This window comes from Pseudophryne corroboree, chromosome 11 (assembly GCF_028390025.1).
Source record: "Pseudophryne corroboree isolate aPseCor3 chromosome 11, aPseCor3.hap2, whole genome shotgun sequence".
Taxonomy (NCBI): domain Eukaryota; kingdom Metazoa; phylum Chordata; class Amphibia; order Anura; family Myobatrachidae; genus Pseudophryne; species Pseudophryne corroboree.
Window position 1 is genome coordinate 226,655,590 of NC_086454.1, and position 21,206 is coordinate 226,676,795.

The following is a 21,206-nucleotide window of genomic DNA, read 5'->3' on the forward strand; positions in this document are numbered from 1 at the left end:
GTGCTAATCAGCTATAATTTGGGAATAAAGTTCAAAAGTAAATTCTTTAAACTTCCTTCAGTATTCCAAGTTCTTTAGTAACTATCCAACAGTACCAGCAATTTATCAAACGCCAAGATGAGGGTATTAACTATGATTTCCAATCACCTTCCAATTACCTGATCTGCATGCCACAGAAACACATCTGCTGTACAACAGCACAAAGATAGGAGGTACTTCGGTGATGCAGAGCTTTTGACTTTTAATTAGAATAAAAAAGTTTTAAAATGCAAATGTCCCCAAACTCAATAGTAAATGAATAGAGCACAGCAATATGCACTACAATCTAGCCGTCTTCCTGAAGTAGACACAATTCTAGAACTGCATGCTTCCCAGCTGCTGTGAGGCTGCAACTTTCGTCAGAGCCTCCTGTGGCAAATCAGCATCCTGTCGCTCCACTCCACTACCAGGCTGCTTCCCTTCCCTAGCTAAACAAGATCTGCTAAAAGCGCCTAATCCAATGATCTTTTAAAACGACATCATGAACGCTGCCAAAAAGGCACTGTGTATATGCTTTGACAATTACTAAAAACAAAGAGAAAAAGATTGGCTGCGCTTATAATGTTGTTGAAAAAGACCTTATAATGGAGAGCTGACAATCAATAATAATGAGTAAAAATGTTTATTTAAAATATTAGTCTACCAATGAAATTGTAAATACAATAACGTAAGAGATAAGATATCTGAGTATACTCTGAGCTGACCCTAAATAACATACAGCAAGTGACAATTTTCACATAATGGGTGGATAATTAGTAAAAACATAAAAAAGGAATTAATGTGACATGCATGTAACAATCAAATCGCTACTCACTGAGATTGTATTGTTCACAAAAAGATAAGACTACACACTATCTAAAAGTACAGAGGCAGCATGTACTTTAAGATATAGAAAGGTCCCGGCAACAAGTGGTTTGTAAGAGAAAGATGATTTAATTACCTCTCCTGGGTTCTTAGTGCCGGGCGTACCCGGTGTGATCCGTTAGGACCCTTTCTGTGAAGAAATAATTTAGGCAGATTGCTCTAAAGGAGACTGTTACCATATATTGAGAGATATCTCTGTATTAAGCGGCTTTTTCCTAGAGTCTCCCGTGGGCTGGTAAAAATCCTTTGATATGCCCACTTACGTGCAAAAGGGAGTGAGCCGTCCAGTGCCGTTAAATGCTATTAACAAAGGTACCACATTTGCTGTGCATCAGCGTTAGCCAGGATTTCCAGGTGTGGTAGGTAAATTCTCTCAATGAAACTGGAATGTCCGTAAGCGGCAGCCGCCGCTAGCAGCAGGATAGAGCCGCTCAGTGAGAAGCGTTGGCCGGAGCCGTCCGTAGTGTAGTGCCAGGTGTGATAGATAAATTCTCTTACTGAGGCTGGAATGTCCGTAAGTGGCAGCCACCGCTAGCAGCAGGATAGAGCCGCTCAGTGAGAAGCGCTGGCCGGAGCCGTCCGTAGTGTAGTGCCAGGTGTGATAGATAAATTCTCTTACTGAGGCTGGAATGTCCGTAAGCGGCAAATCAGCATCCTGTCGCTCCACTCCACTACCAGGCTGCTTCCCTTCCCTGACTCAATACTAATGTACTTCACCTTTATGCTCCCAGATCTACCCACGGAGATACCCTGGACACTGGCACTGCCGGAGGAGGACATGGCTGCTGGAGTTTCCATTGGGCGACACACACACACACACACACACACACACACACACACACTTTACTTCTAAGAACTCTTGTTTAGCCTGCCAATTTGTCCTACTTTGCCCTATGCTGATACTGCGAACTATGGCATCCCCTGTCTGTTGCCTCATGTACCCCATCATGTACCATATGCTAAGCTTGTTTGCTGTGCGTGGTGCAGGACATGCTTCATGTGGATCTGTCCAGACAGGGTATATCATACTACTAAACACCTGTTAGTTTTTCCCTTGTATGGCTCCTCTGCCACAGAGTAACATTCATTGTGTGCCCAAGATGGCTGTCTCACCTGGGGCCTGATTCTGATGTGATTGGTTAATTGGTAATGCAGCAGGAGGCGCTGCATTACTGATCCAAACTTTATCCTAAGAGGCAGTATTGGATCATCTCTGATTTTCATTTGTGTGATGCCTTGGGTCAGGGGTGGTTTAGCTGGGCTTGTTTGGGGTGGCACCAGCCCAAGACATGAACCCCTAGAATGTTAGGGACTTACCTGATGAGTTGACCTGTACATTGGTGGGTAAGCCCATAATTTTGGCCAAATTTAGGCTAGCAACCTCTTATCTGATATTTAATTGTAATATTTATTTTGGTGTTGAATAGTAATGTTTGCATAGTGTGCCTGCATCTTTTTTCTATGTGTAGTAATACAAGTCTCTGCAAGGTAGCACCTCTCATTACAAGTAGCTAGGGAGCACAGTTTAGAGCCCCTCCCGCTCTATATCCTATATCCTTGCACATATACTGTATTCCTGTTGCAGAGCTGGACACATGTTGATATGTGTACAGACTGTAAATACAGTTTTTCATTGTTCCTGCATACATTCAGAATGCTTTGTTATGTCCTGTCCTGCATACAAAGGGCCGGATCCATAGGTGGATGGAGATAAAGCTGTGTCTTTTGGTGGTTCTAATCTGCTGCCAATTTCTATAAAAATTCTATCAAATTCTATCAAGCTCAGAGACTTATACCTGGAATCAGATATATGGTAGATAACCTGGCAGACATAGCTCAGAGTGTTATACCTGACAGCCGTAGCTCAGAGTGTTATACCTGCACCAGATATATCTTAGTATATTATACCTGCCACCAAACATAGCTCAGAGTGTCATACCTGCCACCAGACATAGTTTAGTGTACTAATGTATAACAACTGATATACTGTAGCTCAGCGTATTATTCCTTTCACCAAACATAGCCCTGAGCCTGGCACCAGATACCTGTTACTAGACATAGCTCAGTGTTCTATAACTGTCACCACAGCTCAGTGTGTTACACTTGACATTCAGAAACTTGTTCACTGTCAACTGAGAGTGTTTATACTGTAGAAACAATCACGTGACAATGAGCAAGTAAGACAGGCATAACACACTGAGCTATGTTCAAACATGAACAAGCTGAAAAAATGATTGTGTTTATGCATGGCTGTCCGGAGCGTAATTTTTTTTCGCAAGCAAATATAGATTTTGGCACCCCTTGATGGAATAAGCTCTGTAAAAGGAGATGGGATAAGCTCGCTTCAAAAAGAGGGTGTGATCTCACAAGGAAGGGGTGTTGTTGACAGGGAAATAGGTGACAGCAAAAGTGTGACAGGGAGATAGTGGAAGACAGGAAAAGGGTGACAGGGAGATAGTAGGTGCCTGGGGAGACAGGGCTGACAGGCAGATAGTGAGTGGCAGGGAGATAATAGGTGACTTGGGAGGCAGGGGTAACATGGATATAGTGGGTGACAGGGAGATAATAGGCAACTGGGGAGGCAAGGTGACAGGGAGATAGGGGAATATAGGAAAAGGGTGACAGGGAGATAGTAGGTGACTTGGGAGGCAGGGCTGACAGGGAGATAGTGAGTGACAGGGAGATAATAGATGACTGGGGAGGCAGGGGTAACAGGGAGATAGTGGGTGACAAGGAGATAATAGGTGACTGGTGAAGCAGGGGTGACAGGGAGATAGTGGGTGACTTGGGAGATAGTAAGTGATTGGGAAGATAGTGGGTGACTGGGAAGATAGTGGGTGACTGGGGAGATAGTGGTTGACAGGGAGGCAGTGGGTGACAGGAAAATAGAGGGTGACTGGGGAGGCAGGGGTAATAGCGAGATAGTAGGTGACTGGGGATATAGTGGGAGACAGGGAAACAGTGGGTGACAAGGAGATAGAGGGTAACTGGGGAGGCAGGGGTGACAGGGAGATAGCTGCTGACTGGGGAGATCTAATACTACTAAGTGGCACCTGAAAAAAAAATATTTTTGGTTATAAAACAGTGTTATGTTTACAGCTCCTTTTTGGAGCAATTTGTGGTTTCCAAATTGTTGCCTGTCCAATTTTTTCCTAGCTGTCCCTTCCTGATGATGCCGTGGAATTCCTCAGCCTAGAGCCTGGAGGGCTTCCGTTCGCGCTGCATTGCCGCTGCATCCAGCGAGAGCGGGGAGTAGGTGGATGATGTCACTCGGCGGGCATCTGGTCTGCCGGACTGCAGTGGGTGTTTCTCCTTGTAACAACCACTAGTCACCAATGCGTTTCGTGCGTGTAACGCACTTTTTCAAGGTGGTTAGCCCGCCGCAGACCAGGCACCTGCCGAGTGACATCATCCACCCGTTCCCCACTCTCCTGCTGGACACAGCGGCAACACAGCAAGAACAGAAGCTGTGGACAGCCCTCCAAGCGGAGGAATTCCACGTCAACAACAGGTAGGGAGAGCTAGGAAAAAAACGGACAGGCAACAACTTGGAAACCACAAATTGCTCCAAAAATGAGCTTTAAACATAACACTGTTTTATAACCAATAATATATTTTTTCAGGTGCCACTTAGTAGTATTAGCGCTCAATTTTTTTATATTTTAACTATTTAACCACATTTTCGCTGCTGCAAACACAAGCGCAGGATACGTTTTTTAATGATTGACTGGGGAGATTGTTGCTGACTGGGGAGATAGTGGGTGACAGGGAGAGTGGGAGACAGAGAAACAGTGGGAGACAGGTAGACAGTGTTGATACTTGTTATTCCTTATATAAAATAAAATAAAATATAATTTTGTTAAGTGAAACATTTTTATAAGATATATAAGTGATTTTTTTGTAGATGAATTACATTTTTTGCTTTTGACAAAAAAAATTCAATTATAATTGCTAGCTATGCTTATTTATTATCTTATACAGGTAAGTACTATTTCTTTTACAGCAATGCATTACTTGCTGTAGTTACCTTTTACTGTATTTGTGCCTCTTTACAGGTGTTGACAGATTTAGTGATGACATTTATAAGATGCTTGGTTTCAAGCCTGGCCTATACTGGAGACTCTGTTGGAAATTTGTGAGTCCTGCCTTTCTTCTGGTAAGTCACAATAAACTAAAAATTGCAATTAATTGATGAACCATGTATTTAGAATTGTAATTTACTGTATGTAGTATAAATTGTGAATTGTAAATAATAATAATAATAATAATAATAATAATAAGTGCATTTTCAATATCTGGTCTTTCCATCCCTTACTCCCACTATAAATATTTTTGTACATTAGTGCGCTCCACTGATCTGCAAAAAAGCCCAGTAAAAATATACAATATATCATTTAAAATGCTTGACTGTGAAATAATAATACATTAATAATAATAATAATAAGAAGAAGAAGAAGAAGAAGAAGAATCTTGTTGGTTTGACCATCACACCTTCTCTATGTGAAATCTAGTCTTAATATTAAAATGTGAAATACCCTCATTCAAAAAAGAATTAAATTAATTCTTCCACTATAGCTGATTCAAATGGATATTTTGTGCTGTAACAAAACTAAATACATCATGCAGCAATGATGAGAACACAGATGTGAGAAGGCTTAAAAATACTGCAAACACGGGCATTATTAATATCTGTGCAAAAACATTACTGCTGTTTACATAGAAAGACATGTATTTTCAGTGACTTTGAAGTACGGATTTAAAAGGGCAATAGTAACGCACAGAGAATCGGGTTTGTTTTGTTTATGGACTTTTAAATCCAGCCCTCAAAGATGTTGAGAAATACCTACAATCAAAATCCTGACGGTCAAAATACCGAAAACTATTGACCGACAGTAAAAATCCTGACATTTACAATGTCAACAGGTCAAAATGTCGACACAAGTTTTTCATTTTTGGGGGTTTGTAAGTCTACATAGGTCGACATGGACACCATATAAGTGTATTACGTCCCCTCACATGGCTCGTGCTTCAGCTATTATATTCCCCCTCCAGGTCCACTGGGATGGTAAAGTATGAACAAGTCGGTTTCAATGGAAAAAATAATGAAAAACTCATGTCGACTTTTTGACCTTTTGACATTTTAAATGTCGGTATTTTGACCTTGTCTGTATTTTAAATGTCTGTATTTTGACCATGTCGGAATTTTAACCTAGTCAGGATTTTGACCGTTGGTCAATGGTTGTCGGTATTTTGACCGTCGGGATTTTGATTGTAGGTAAATTGACCACATCCCTATATTTTACACTGCTGCATTTGAGCTAAATTTAAGCTATTAATCACTTTATATATACAGATGCAGTCTTGCTCTTTTCCTCAAACAGAATTCTTCGGATTGACAATCCTTTAACTTATAGGAATGTACACACAGTCAGTTGAATTGTATAAAAATACACACTACTCATACATTTTCTAAATGTATGACAAATATAACTTTTTATATTTATTAACTCTCCTAACACATCCTTGCCGACTCTTCCTGAATGTCATTGAAATTCTCTGAAAACATGGAAATCTTCCTGGACTGTCTGAGTAGTCTAGCATTCTTCTTAGAGTAGGGCAGGATGTTATCAATCTCCACCCACCATGGGATAAACACTAGAAATATGAATAAGGAGGATGTATAAAGGGATTCTGGTATTGAATGGGGGGTGGGATGTCCTAAAAATAATAGAATGTAAAAAATTAAGGGATGCCATTTTAATTTTGGGGTATGGGGAGGGCACCTGCTTTTTACCTTACTTGCAGGATACAGCAGGTCCTTCCTCACCAGCCAGCACCATCTTCCCAGTGATATTGGAAGATGGTACATGTCCACTAGAGCGCAAAGACTTTGCTTTCATTCTGCAGGTGCCATTTACCCAAGCATATCACTGGGTAGATGGCTTTAAGTATAAGTATACTTGGTAGGGGGGAGCAGTGGAACTCGGTCCCCACAGTGCTTCTCCAGCATCCCGGGTAATTAGTACCTGCTCCACCTCTCCCTTTTGGCACTACTGGATGACTATTCCAAGAAAATGGCTGCAGCTCTCCACCACACTAATGGCTTCATGAATGGCTAAGGGCCCAAGTATGTGTGATGAATTACAGGTGATTTGTGGCCCAGGAAGTGTGATGATTTACTTGATATGTGTGCTCCATTACATGGGTCGTTCTCTGTATTACAGGAGATCTAGGCCCAGGGATCATTTGCCTAGCACCTTCTAGAAGATAATAGCTAGGATCTGATTGGTTGTCATCGGCAACATCTTCACTTCTATAAACCCACACATACCCCGGGATGTATGATGAATTGAATGAACCTAGTGAAAGGGAGAGAGTTAGAGGGGGTAATTTGAGAGGCTAGAAAATGTACAGCATATATTTAATGCACAGTGTATGTAAAAACATCTCACGGTAGTGAATTCATGAGCTAAAGAGCAGTCTTATTGGCCACCTTTGCGGGCTCTTTCTGTGGCGATTGCAGATTTTAATGCAAAAACTGAGCATGGTTTGCAAAACCTGCTTTCATATTTGTACCTTACCCAATTACCTAGTTATTACATAACTTGAAAGTTAGAAAAATATCCTAATTGTGCAGATCTATGTAACTGTTTACACTCGGACGTAAATTAACTTTGCAACACTCCTCTCAAAACCAGTGCTGCACTTGCCCACATAGGCATTGATTTTACAATCTCCCTGAAAGGCCTTTTTCAAATGTAGTAACACTGCATTTTCATTTTTGTTCTGATCGAACAAAAGAGGAAAGGAGAGCTTCTGTGTCTAGACAAGACATGTCATAATCACAGTATTTGGAGTTAAGCAAAAACTAGAGATGAGCGGGTTCGGTTTTTCTCGGTTTTACTCAGATTTACTCGGTTCTCAAAACAGCATCTTATTGTCTCACGGATGTCTCTTGTTTTGGATAGCCAATAAGATGCCTTTTTTAGAAACAAGTAAATCCGAGTAAAACGGAGTAAAACCGGCACTCATCTCTAGCAAAAACCATTCTAGAAGTAGAAATCTAAAATATTATAAATATTAAATATTAGTAGACTATCATTTATTATTTTAATACTATAAAAAAAAAAACTTCTGTTATCGAATGGTTTAAGTATTTCCCAGAAATATTTTATTTATTACTAACTATGCAGGTCTAGTTTTCTGTTGGATTACAGGATAATGTGCGGATGGCATTCTGTCCTTAACCTCAGCCAGTGAATGCCTCCTAATGCCGAGTAAACGGCCACCTGCCGGAATAGATTTAGCATTTGTGATATTTAAGGATTTCTCATCACTTCTTGAAGGGTAACCTGTGGCATATGTATCTTTTCTCAGATAATTCAGTTATATGTTTCTTAGTAGAGTAAGGCAGAGTAGCCTTCAGCTAAATATTTATATGTATGAGAGCAGATATTTCACATTTAACCCAGTGATCTTCCACATGAACCAGCATTGTATCTTTCTTAATACACCATTTCTTTTTTTATGAATACTTAATATGTATTTTCTTTCAATGTCCTTATTAAATGACATATCAAAAATAAACTATATATGAGATTGAGTAGATTTTGCAAGTAATTAATAACTATATATTGTACCTTCATATATATCACAGAGATAAAGCTACTGTAATTATTAGGCTCTAAAAAACTAAAAAAAACAAACATTTTTTCATTCCATGTTTTAGGATTTTACAGGTTTTAAAATGTAATTTTAGCAATTTATATGTTGCATGAAAATAACACAAAACCACACAACATATCATTAGGTTTGAAACATTGTCCCATTATTACAGAGGTGTATTGCTACTTCCTTGCTGCGTTACTCCCTCAATACTCTATGCTGCATGAGGCTGTGATCCATTCTCAGCCACAGCTTTCCTATAAAAGCGAATGGATCGCAAGTGAATGCGCACGCTCACACCCGCAAATCTCTGGAGCCAGCGCTCACACTGCGTAGACTACACAGAAAGGCTGTAACGGACACATCTGTATATATGAATTACATATAGAAACTGCTCATTCCACACATTTCTACAGTATATTTATACATTCAACTCAAGTAACAGAATTAGGTCTTTTTAGGTTCGAACAGACAAAATAGGTAATTTTAGTTACAAACACCCAGACTAGGCCATTTTAGGTCCTGTAGAAATTAAGGGGGACATTTACTAAGCAGTGATAAGAGCGGAGAAGTGAGCCACTGGAGAAGTTGCCCCATCAACCAATCAGCAGCTCTGTATAATTTTATAGTATGCAAATTATAGATGTTACTTCAGTGCTGATTGGTTGCCATGGGCACTTCCCCACTGGCTCCCTTCTCTGCTCTTATCACTGCTTAGTAAATGTTCCCCTAAGTATGTTATTCACTGGTACATAAAACATAAAGGGAAACTGACATTTTGAGTGTAATGGGAAAGCATTAGAATAGGTTAGAAACTAAGAATTCTGGGCTTAGTAATTATTTTTCATGCCTAAATATGTTGTACACATTTACTACCTTTACTTCTGTATTGTGTTTATAGGCAAAGTACTAATTATTTAAATCTGCCTTCTGATTACATCTAGCAAATTAGCATTTTGGTCTCCCAAACAAATTTCTGTTGTTACAAAATATAAACTCTAAATTTTTCATTGAGTCCATTTCTCACTTTTGAAAGGGTTACAGGTTGAAAGGGTTACGATTGATCTACTGCCAGGTAGTAGGCCATTATTTTGTGCCCTGTAATGACTAGAAAAATCCTGTATTATTACAATTTGCTCAAGTTTAGTGTCTAATGCTGTATTTCATGATGGAAAAATTGTTACACAACATTTAGCTTTTTTCACATTTTATTTTCTTATAAAATAAGGTTAGAATGGAGTTTTATGAGCAGTGATCGTGCTGATTGGAAAAGAAAGTGGGTCCCAGGGACCCCTCACTTTAAAAAAATTGGGGTCCTACTATATTTTTTCTGGGTCCCATTGCAATTTATGCTTTTTAGGCCCCCATATGCCATCACCAGGGAGGCAGAAAGTGGGGGGTACAGGAGTGTATGAACCATGACGTGCTGTGTAGGGCAGGGAGGGAGTATGTTGGGTATAGGAGTGTATGTACAATGAGCTGCTGTGTGGGGCACCGGGTAGGTAGTATGTTGGGGTATTTGAGTGTATGTACCATGAGGTCCTATGTGGGAGTCAATATATAGGGCTGTGAGGAGAGTAAACAGTAAGATATCACCTATCAGGTTCAAGAGGCAGGAATGACGGGAAGATAGTAGGTGACTAGGGATACAGGAGTGATCGTGATTGACTGAGGCATGGCTGACAGGGAAATAGTTGGTGACTGGGGATGCAGGGGTGACAGGGAGAATGACAGTGAGATAGTGGGTGACTGGGGAGGCAGGGATAACAGGTAATTAGTGGGTGACTGGTGAGGCAGAGGTGATAGGTAGATAGTGGGTAACTGGGGAGCTGTGGTAACAGGTAGATAGTTGGTGACTGGGTAGGCTAGGGTGACAGAGAAATAGTTGGTGACTGGGTAGGCAGGAGTGACAGGGAGAATGACAGCGAGATAGTGGGTGACTGGGGAAGCAGGGGTGACAGGTAGATAGTGGGTGACTGGGGAGGCAGGGGTGACAGGTAGATAGTTGGTGACTGGGGAGGCAGGGGTGACAGAGATAGTTGGTGACTGGGGAGGCAAGGGTGACAGGGAGATAGTTGGTGACTGGGGAGGCAGGAGTGACAGGGAGAATGACAGCGAGATAAGGGGTGACTGGTGAGGCAGGGTGATGGGGAGATAGTCGGTGACTAGGGAGGCAGGGGTGATGGGGAGAAAGTGGGTGACTAGGGAGGGATAATAACATCAGTCACAGGAGATCCGGACCACCATGGGCTGGGAGGCGGCAGCTGTGGATGTGAAGTGCAGGGTGGGCAGCGGCAGCATTGGGTATCAGTCCATGGGAGCAGTGGCGCCGGGAGTTATAGCTGGTAATGCAGACATATCAAAGGAATGATTAAAAAAAAAACAGAACAAAAACATACAAGGTTAAATGAGGTACAGAATGAAACTGAGGATAGACGTTGCCCTGCATATGAAACGTTACAGTCTACAGGGAGAGGGCAATGCTGGGACATTCGAAGCTAGTTAAAACAGAAGCATAGATGGAAATGTTGCTGGTAGAACACTTATAAGCAACAGTTTCAGGTGGGAAGAGGATAGGCTGGTTTGAAGATTTTGCAATAGCCTCTGGGCACGTGTGGTAGGATGTTTCATTAATAGAGACCAGCATGAGAGTAGTCTTGAAGGCAGGAGCAAGTGGTGGGTAATAGAGAGGATGCTAGGTACAAGTCACAGGCAGATCTAAAAAGGCAAGAGAGAAAACATATTATGATGAGGTAAGATGTATATGAAGAAAAGGAATTAGTGAGAAATCTGAAGGCTAGGAGGAACTAGTGTATAGAGTATATAGTTTAGTAGCTATCAGTGTTATGACATTTTGTATGGATTGCAGAGGGTAAAGGCAGGGAAGAAGGTGGATAGCTGGAGGTGCAGTAGTCAATGTGGACGTAATGAAAGACTGGATGAGAGCCTTATTAAAGTCATGAATGAGAAACAGACATATTCTGGCAATGTGTTGAAGGAGGAGAGAAGAGGAAAGTGCAAGGGACTAGATGTAGAAAGGAACGTTGAGGCCATAGGGGAGGTTGGCTTTACGGAAACAGGCTTGGGGAACTAAAAGAATGTCATAATGCAAACTGCAAGAGAGACTATAAAGAGTGTAATGACACTAAGGGGTATATTTACTGAAGTGCAGGTTTTTAGAATTAGAGATGTTGCCCATAGCAACTAATGATTGGTCATATTCTACTTATTTTTTGTCTCGCACCTTCTAGAAGATAATAACAAGAATCTGAATGCTACAGGTATAGCTAACATTTCCATTTCTAAAAACATTCACTTTTGTAAATATACCCCTTAACAGGGATATAAAATGAACTCCAATTTGGACATGTTAAGCTTTACGTAGCATTGATACTTGCAAGTGCAACGGTAGTGGGGCAGTTGAACACATAAGTAAAGAGAGAAAGAGAAAGGTCAGTGGAGGAGTTCGATGCCTCCTGCCAGTAGCGGATTTTCCACTATGCTACAAATGCGGTCACTTAAAAAACGATGGGTCCCAGGGGGCCTGTGAATAGGGCAGAATCATGGAAGGCCCTTGATGTGAGGTCAAGGAAGGGTCACCCTAGAGTATTCAAAGCAACTGACCAAGTGACAAGGTGAGAGGTGCCTAACAGCACATAATCTGTGTGAGTGGCTTCCAACTGCAGGCTTTGTGCTGCACTCGCTGCTGCTGTAATTACAGCCAGCACTATGAGATTGCTGGTCCCTGTCACCAGTGTGGAACCTGTCTGGTCCCATCATCTTTGAATCCATTGGGCAGCCAGTGGCATTAACAGCTACAGATGGTGGCGCTAGCCCAAGGAGGCAGAGGGAGATTAGGGAGGTAAATGTGTGGTTTAGAGACTGGTGTCGTAAAGAGGGGTTTGTGTTCTTGGTACATTGGGCAGACTTCTCAGTCAGGCACCATCTTTTTTGTTGCTATGGATTGCACCTGAATGATAAGGGGGTAGCAGTGTTGGGGGGAAGGATGGTTAGGAGGTTGGAGGAGATTTTAAACTAGGTGCCTGGGGGGAGGGTTTAGCAAGAAATTGTGGGTCAAGCAGTGAGAATAGTAAGGATGAGGTAGTGAGCTGGATGGGAGTGAATGGGGGAGGGAAAGAGCAGCCGCAAAGGGTATTACCAAGGGTTTTGCCAAAACACAAACTAATGATGATTATGGATCACCAATAATTAATATATATATGTTTATAACACAAGAGGAAACACTTCTCTTAATTGTATGTATGTAAACACTAAAAGCCTCACAGGGAAAATGGGGAAACTAGAAGTCCTTGCAGCAAACAAGCAGTATGATATTATAGGTATTACTGAAACTTGGTGGGACGAAACTCATGATTGGACAGTTAACCTGGAGGGTTACACGCTGTTCAGGAGAGACAGAATTAACAAACGGGGTGGAGGGGTATCTCTTTATGTAAAGTCTTTTTTAAAGCCAGACATAAAGGATGACATTCACAGTGGGACTGTAAATAGTGTGGAGACTTTATGAGTAGAAAGTGCATGCGGGGGAAAGGGAACTAAAAAGCTACTAATAGGGATATGCTACAAGCCACCTGACATTAATGTGTTTGATGAGGAATTGTTACTGAAGCAAATCGAAAAAGCACCAGGATTAGGTGATGTAATAGTGTTGGGCAATTTTAACTATCCAGAGATTAATTGGATAAACGATTAATGTGATACTGGTAGGGGAAATAGGTTTTTAAACACACTAAATGATCACTACTTACTTCAATTGATCGAGGAACCAATTAGGTACAATGTAATCTGAGACTTGGTACAAACAAACAATAAGGAATTGATATTGAATATTATAGTAGGGAGCCCATGGGAAACAGCAACCACAATATGGTCACATTCAATATCAGTTTTTACAAACAGCCCTATATAGGCTCTACTAAAACTCTAAACTTTAGCAAAGCTAACTTTGCCATGATGAAGGAAGTTTTAAGGGGCATTGACTGGGATTTTTTTGCTGCAAGGCAAGAATACCACAGAGAAATGGGATGTATTAAAAACATTGCTCGCTAGTTATACTCGTAAATTCATTCCCATGGGCAGCAAACATATAATAATTCCAAAACCAATATGGAGTAACAAAAAGATTAAGGAACTAATGGCCAAAAACAGGAGCGCGTTCAAAAAATATAAATCGGGAAGGTGGAGTCATTTCAGTACTATAAGGATTGTAACAAAATATGCAAAAAAGAAATCAGAGCATCTAAAATAGAAACAGAAAAGATAATAGCAAAGGAAAGTAAATCAAACCCCCCAAAGTTTTTAAAATACATAAACAACAAAAGATTATGAGAGTATAAGCCCTTTAAAAGGCCAGTTGGGCGTCCTAATCAAAGATGACATTGACATAGTGGAAGAATTAAACAAGTTTTTCTCATCAGTATTCACAAGAGAGGATCAGATGGCGGGATTGACATATAACCTCAGAAATGAGAATGTCCCACTGCTAAGTGTTTATATAAGTAAGGAAGTAGTCTGCGACCAATTAAACAAATTAAGAATAATAAGTCACCTGGTCCCGACGGAATTCACCCAAGGGTTCTTATAGAGCTACACTCCGAATTAGCAAGACCCCTATATTTTATTTTCATTGACTCACTTACATCAGGCATGGTTCCCAAAGACTGGCATACAGCGGAAGTAGTGCCAATATTTAAAAAGGGAACTAAATCTAAACCAGGTAATTACAAACCAGTAAGTCTTATATCTATAGTGGGGAAATTACTGGAAGGTATTTTAACGGGTAGAATACAAGAGTTCCTTGAAACCAATAAGGTTATTAACAGGAACCAACATGGATTTATGAAGGATAGATTATGTTAAACTTAATAGGCTTTTTTGAAACAGTTAAGGGGGGTATACACGGGAGAGATGTGTGCTGAGCGAACCGCTCAGCACACATCTCTCCCGCCGCTCAGCACAGCGCGATGTGTGCTGAGCGATGTGGGGGGTGGACCGGGGCCACTCATTTCACCCAGCGGGTGAAATGAGCGACCTGCTAGATTGGCCTGCATGCAGGCTCAATCTAGCAGCAGCTATAGCGATGTGCGGGGCCGCGCATCGCTATCGCTGAGGGGGCTACACACTAGTGATCTGTGCATAAAGTCTAAGCAATCTAGTCAGATTGCTTAGATTTTAAGCATAGATCTCTCCGTGAGTACCCCCCTTTAGTGCAAACCTAGATCAGGGTAAAGCGGTGGATGTTTTAATTTTAGACTTTGTTAAAGCTTTCAACATAGTACCTCACATGAGACTAATCTACAAGTTAAGAGAACTTGGGCTAGGGAACACATTATGCACTTGGGTGAGTAATTGGTTTGATAAAAAGGAGCAGCGAGTCGTGGTAAATGGAACTTTTTAAAAATGGACTGAGGTACTCAGCGGTGTGCCACAGGGGTCTGTACTTGGACCACTAGTGTTTAAGATTTTCATAAATGATCTATTAACAGGTCTAGAAAGCATAGGGGGGAATTCAAATGTTTGAAAAGTTGGTTGGGTGTCTGTTTTTTCCTGTCTATTAGAAAGGAAAAAACAGACACCCAACTGAATTTTCAAACAATAGAATTCCACCCATAGTGTCTATTTTTGCAAACGATACCAAATTGTGTAAGGTTATAAATTCGGTGGAGGATGCTGAGTCTCTTCAGAATTACTTATTTAAATTGGAAGCATGGGCTTCAAAATGGAGAATGAGGTTCAATATAGAAAAATGTAAGGTAATGCATGTCACACTCGCGGCGCTGCGGCTGCCGCGCTTACCGCTCTGGGTGCACTGGGTCTTCCGGCGGTCGCCGCCCCCCCGTGGGCTCCGGGTTGTTGGGTCTTGCTGGCGCTGCCTCCGGCGGGTTCCCGGGGTGTGGGCACCGCCATTGCGCCTAGCGTTCACGGGAGCGTGGTGGGCGAGTGACGTCATCGGCCCCTTCCGCCAATTGGGATAGAGCGGGAAGTTCAAAGGAAGATGCCGTGCAGAGCTCCGGCACCTTAGTATTGTCTCTTCTATGATCACCAGTGCTAGCAGCGTTCAGTGAGTTCTCTAAACTGAACGTCTCCTGTGTACCAGCGTTTGCAGAGTATCTCTCAGTGGAACATTCCTTGTGCTTCCAGCGTTTGCAGAGTATCTCTCAGTGGAACATTCCTTGTGCTTCCAGCATTTAAAGTGTATCACTCAGTGGAACAATCACTGTGCTAGCAGCGTTACAGTGTATCACCTAGTGGAACATTCACTGTACTACCAGCGTTACAGTGTATCACCTAGTGGAACATTCACTGTGCTACCAGAGTTACAGTGTATCACTCAGTGGAACAATCACTGTGCTACCTGCGTTACAGTGTATCACTCAGTGGAACAATCACTGTGCTACCTGCGTTACAGTGTATCACTCAGTGGAACAATCACTGTGCTACCTGCGTTACAGTGTATCACTCAGTGGAACATTCACTGTGCTACCAGCGTTACAGTGTATCACTCCGTGGAACATTCACTGTGCTACCAGCGTTACAGTGTATCACTCAGTGGGACATTCTCTGAGTTGCAGTGTTTCTCTTAGGGGGACACTTCCAGTGTTTCCTGTATTACATGATATCTCCAAGTGGAACGCCTTCCATACTTCCAGATTTACACTGAATCTTAAATCCTCATTTCATTTCTTCAACATCGCTCACAAGCTTCTCATTTTACAAACATCGCTCACAAATTCTTCATTCTTCTGTGTGCTTCACCATCGTTCTCAAATCATCATTCATTTCTTCAGCATTGCTCACAAGTTCTTCATTCTTCTGTGTGCTTCACCATCGTTCTCAAATCCTCATTCATTTCTTCAGCATCGCTCACAAGTTCTTCATTCTTCTGTGTGCTTCACCATCATTCTCAAATCCTCATTCATTTCTTCAGCATTGCTCACAAGTTCTTCATTCTTCTGTGTGCTTCACCATCGTTCTCAAATCATCATTTAATTCTTCAGCATTATACGCCAGTTACTACGGCTAGTTTTGCATGAGGAAAACCTACATCCGGCCATCCCTGCTCCGGCCCAGCTGTGCTTCCTCTTTCCGATATTCGGAAGAACCCCCGAGTTCTCAACACTCCGAACCCAGGTCAGTGACAGTATACTCAGGCCTCATGGACCCGGGGGATCGGAACCCAGAATCAAGTGCCATCCAAAACTTAGTTTCCCGAGTTCAGAGTCAGGAGGCGGCACAGGGCCAGGTGATGCAGTATCTCCAGGAATTATCCGTCCGGCTGGATCAAATTCAGGCTTCCCTGGCTTCTGTAGTTCCGGCTCCAGTTCCAGTACCTGCTCTAGTGGTTGCCACCAGTATTGTTAAATCCTTGTCCGGAACCAGGTCACACCTTCAGCTTCCCACTCCCTCTCGCTATAATGGGAATCCAAAGAATTGCCGTGGTTTTCTCAATCAATGCGAGGTGCATTTTGAACTTCTCTCACACAACTTCCCCACGGATCGGGCCAAAGTGGCATACATTATTTCCTTGCTTGAAGGTTCAGCGTTGGATTGGGTGTCTCCGTTGTGGGAGCGATCTGACCCTTTGGTTTCCAGGTACACCAATTTCATCGCGTCATTCCGAAGGATTTTTGATGAGCCCGGCAGAATGTCCGCTGCTTCCTCGGACCTGCTCCGAGTCCGTCAAGGCTCCCGTTCAGTGGGACAGTATGTGATTCACTTCCAGACCATAGCCTCGGAACTACGCTGGAATAATGATGCTCTCCGGGCCGCTTTCTGGAACGGGCTCTCCGATCGTCTAAAAGACGAGCTGGTCACTAGGGATCTGCCAGATTCCTTAGAACAGTTGATCTCACTCTGCGTTAAGGTGGATCTCCACATGCAGGAATGAGGTGGTGAACGTAGTCGGTCGGATCGATCCAGATTCCGGTCTCTCCCGTCTAAGCAAACAGTTACCCCAAGTTCAGATGAACCCATGCAAATCAATCGATCCCGGCTGTCCCCGGAAGAACGATAGCTCCGTCGCGAGGGTAAACTCTGCCTCTACTGTGGAGCCGCGGATCACTTTATCAAATTCTGCAAGTCCCGTCCGGGAAACGGGCAGTCCTAGCTTTTTCCGGAGAAGTCGAGTTAGGGGTTACATCTAAATCTTCTCCGACAGTGGATTGTTTACTCTCCGTGTTTCTGTTTTCTGAGTCTATAGCTAAACCTGTTAAAGCCCTGCTGGACTCTGGGGATGCAGGGAACTTTGTTTCTCTTTCTTGTGTTCAGAGTCAGGGTTTACAGTTACAGTCTGTCAAATGACCTATTACGTTGACCGCCATCAATAGTACCAAAATATCGATTGGTCTTATTACAAGTCGCACAGAGCCAATCAAGCTGCAGGTCGGAGCTCTGCATCAAGAACATCTGGAGTTCCTAGTAATTCCGGAGATGCCTCATGATCTTGTTCTTGGTCTACCTTGGCTTAGAATTCACCTTCCTCACGTCGACTGGAAGTCGTCACAAATAGTGTCCTGGAGTTCGTTTTGTCACTCTAATTGTCTCACTCCTGTTTACCCGCTCCGTGCATCTTCCAAGTCGGATGAGGAGCTCATTCCAGAGGCCTATCGGGAGTTCACAGACGTATTTTCAGAACAGGCGGACGATCAGTTACCACCGCATAGACCCTGGGACTGTCCCATTGAGCTTATCCCAGAGAGAATGCCACCTCGGGGACGCACATATCCCTTATCATTACCCGAGACCCAAGCTATGTCGGACTACATCAAGTCTAATCTGCTGAAAGGATTAATTCGCCCCTCTACCTCCCCGGCTGGAGCAGGTTTCTTTTTCGTGATGAAGAAGAATGGCGGAGGGTTAAGACCATGTATTGATTATCGTGGCTTAAACGATATCACCGTTAAGAACAAATACCCTCTACCGCTAATCATGGAGCTATTTGGTAGGGTTCGTGGAGCCCACGTTTCACTAAGCTCGACTTAAGAGGAGCCTATAATTTGATACGTATCCGACAGGGGGACGAATGGAAGACGGCCTTCAATACCAGGGACGGGCATTACGAGTATCTAGTAATGCCGTTTGGCCTCTGCCGTTTTTCAGGGATTTGTAAATTAAATCTTCCGAGATATGTTATATCAAAGCGTAGTGGTGTACTTGGATGACATTCTGATATTTTCTAAGAATCTTGCAGAGCACCGAGTACAGGTCAAAGAAGTACTTCTTCGCCTACGAAGGAATCGTCTCTACAGCAAGATTTCCAAATGTGTCTTCGAGGTCCCTTCAATTCCATTCCTCGGATATGTCATCTCAGGTACGGAGCTTCGCATGGATCCGGAGAAACTCACTGCCATTCGGGACTGGACTCAGCCTCTCTCCTTGAAAGCGGTACAAAGATTTCTGGCCTTTGCAAATTACTACCGGAAATTTATAAAGGGATTTTCTACCATTGTTGCACCTATTACTGCCCTAACCAAAAAGGGGTCTGACCCAAGTCACTGGTCTTCAGAAGCTGAAGTAGCGTTTGCCCGGTTGAAATCAGCCTTCATGTCTGCTCCGGTACTCCAACAACCAAATTTTTCTAAACCATTCTTCTTGGAAGTCGATGCTTCTTCAGTAGGCATCGGTGCCGTTCTTTCACAGTACTCCTCTGATGGGAAGTTACATCCATGTGGTTTCCATTCTTGTAAGTTCTCTCCTGCTGAACGAAACTACACCATTGGAGATCAGGAGCTTTTAGCAATAAAATCTGCCCTAGAAGAATGGAGGTACTTATTGGAAGGTGCTAAACACCTAATTACGATCTATACCGATCACAAGAACTTGTTGTATATCAAGACGGCCCAGTGCTTGAGTTCCCGTCAAGCTAGATGGGCGCTCTTTTTCACTCGATTCTCGTTTGTTATTAAGTACCGGGCCAGGACTCTCAACGCTAAGGCTGATGCTCTGTCTCGTTCTTTAACGGCCTCGGATGAGGAGAATTCCTTTGAAAAGAGTTTGATTCTCAGTCCAGTCTCTATTTCAGCAGCTCCCACTACTCTGGGTCCTCCTCCTGGGAGAATGTCTGTACCAGTTGAATTTCGTCCAAAGTTGCTGCAGTGGGCTCATATCTCCAAGTTTTCTGGTCATCCTGGTGTTCAAAAAATGTGTGAATTTCTACGAAGGTGATATTGGTGGGACACCATGAAGAAGGATATACAATATTATGTCAACTCATGTCCTCAATGTGCTCAGCACAAAACTCTTTGTCTGCCTCCTGCGGGGTTGCTTCATCCACTGTCCATTCCTTAGAAACCCTGGACACATATTTCCATGGACTTTGTTACCGAATTACCCCTCTCCAAGGGTTAGAATACCATCTGGGTGATTATTGACCGCTTTTCTAAAATGGCACATTTTGTTCCATTGTCCGGGTTACCAATGGCTCCCAAGTTGGCTTTACTATTTATTCGTGAACACTTCCGCCTGCACGGGTTACCTCGGTAGATAGTCTCTGATCGAGGGGTACAGTTCACTGCTAGATTCTGGAGGGCCCTCTGTTCAGCTTTACAAATAAAACTCAAGTTCTCATCTGCTTACCATCCACAAACCAATGGTCAAACTGAAGGCGTCAATCAAGATTTAGAGAGTTTTCTCCGCGTTTATCTTTCTCCTTCGCAGGACGATTGGGTAGAACTGTTACCCTGGGCTGAGTTTGCCCATAACCATCTGTATCACTCTTCCACTGGTGAGTCTCCATTCTTCATTAATTATGGATTCCATCCACGAGTCCCAGAATTACCCATCTCTCCTTCGGAGGATGTTCCTGCTGCAGCTTCTACTCTCCAGCACTTCAGTCAAATCTGGAGTAAGGTTCATGCTAATCTCAAAAAAATCTCTGGCCGCTACAAATTCTTTGCGGATAGAAAACGGCGAGCAGCCCCTCAATACAAAGTTGGTGACAGGGTATGGCTCTCTACCCGCAATCTTCGTTTAAGAGTGCCCGCTATGAAGTTTGCTCCGAGGTTCATTGGTCCTTACCCTGTTTTGCAAGTCCTGTACCCGGTTGTCTGCAAATTGGGGTTGCCTTCCCACTTTCGGGTACCAGATTTGTTCCATGTTTCTCTTCTTCATCCCCTCATCTTAAATCAGTTCCATTCAGAGTCTCCTAGGCCGACCTCAGTAGAGACTGAAGCTGGAACAGAATTTGAAATCAAAGCTATTCTTGACTCTCGTTATCTTCACAAGAATTTACAGTATCTGGTAGAATGGAAAGGTTATGGTCCTGAGGAGAGGAGCTGGGTCAAAGCTTATGAAGTCACTGCTCCCCGACTAGTCCGGATCTTTCATTCTAAGCATCCCACAAAACCAGGAAAGTGTCCAGGGGCCACTCCTAGAGGAGGGGGTACTGTCACACTCGCGGCACTGCGGCTGCCGCACTTACCGCTCCGGGTGTGCTGGGTCTCCCGGTGGTCGCCGCCCCCCGGTGGGCTCCGGGTTGTTGCGTCTTGCTGGCGCTGCCTCCGGCGGGTTCCCGGGGTGTGGGTGCCGCCATTGCGCCCGGCGTTCACGGGAGCATGGTGGGCAAGGGACGTCATCTGCCCTTCCGCCAATTGGGAGAGAGCGGGAAGTTCAAAGGAAGA

The 21,206-nt window shown here is 43.1% G+C and overlaps 1 protein-coding gene across 2 annotated transcripts in view; it reads left to right on the top strand.

Moving 5' to 3' along the window:
• SLC6A2 (solute carrier family 6 member 2) overlaps positions 1-21,206 on the top strand; it is a 488,933-nt gene that overhangs the window by 446,647 nt on the left and 21,080 nt on the right. For both annotated transcript variants that reach the window (XM_063945285.1, XM_063945286.1), the window contains one exon: positions 4,959-5,059. In XM_063945285.1, coding sequence (XP_063801355.1) covers positions 4,959-5,059 — 101 coding nt within the window. The remainder of the gene's footprint in view (positions 1-4,958; positions 5,060-21,206) is intronic.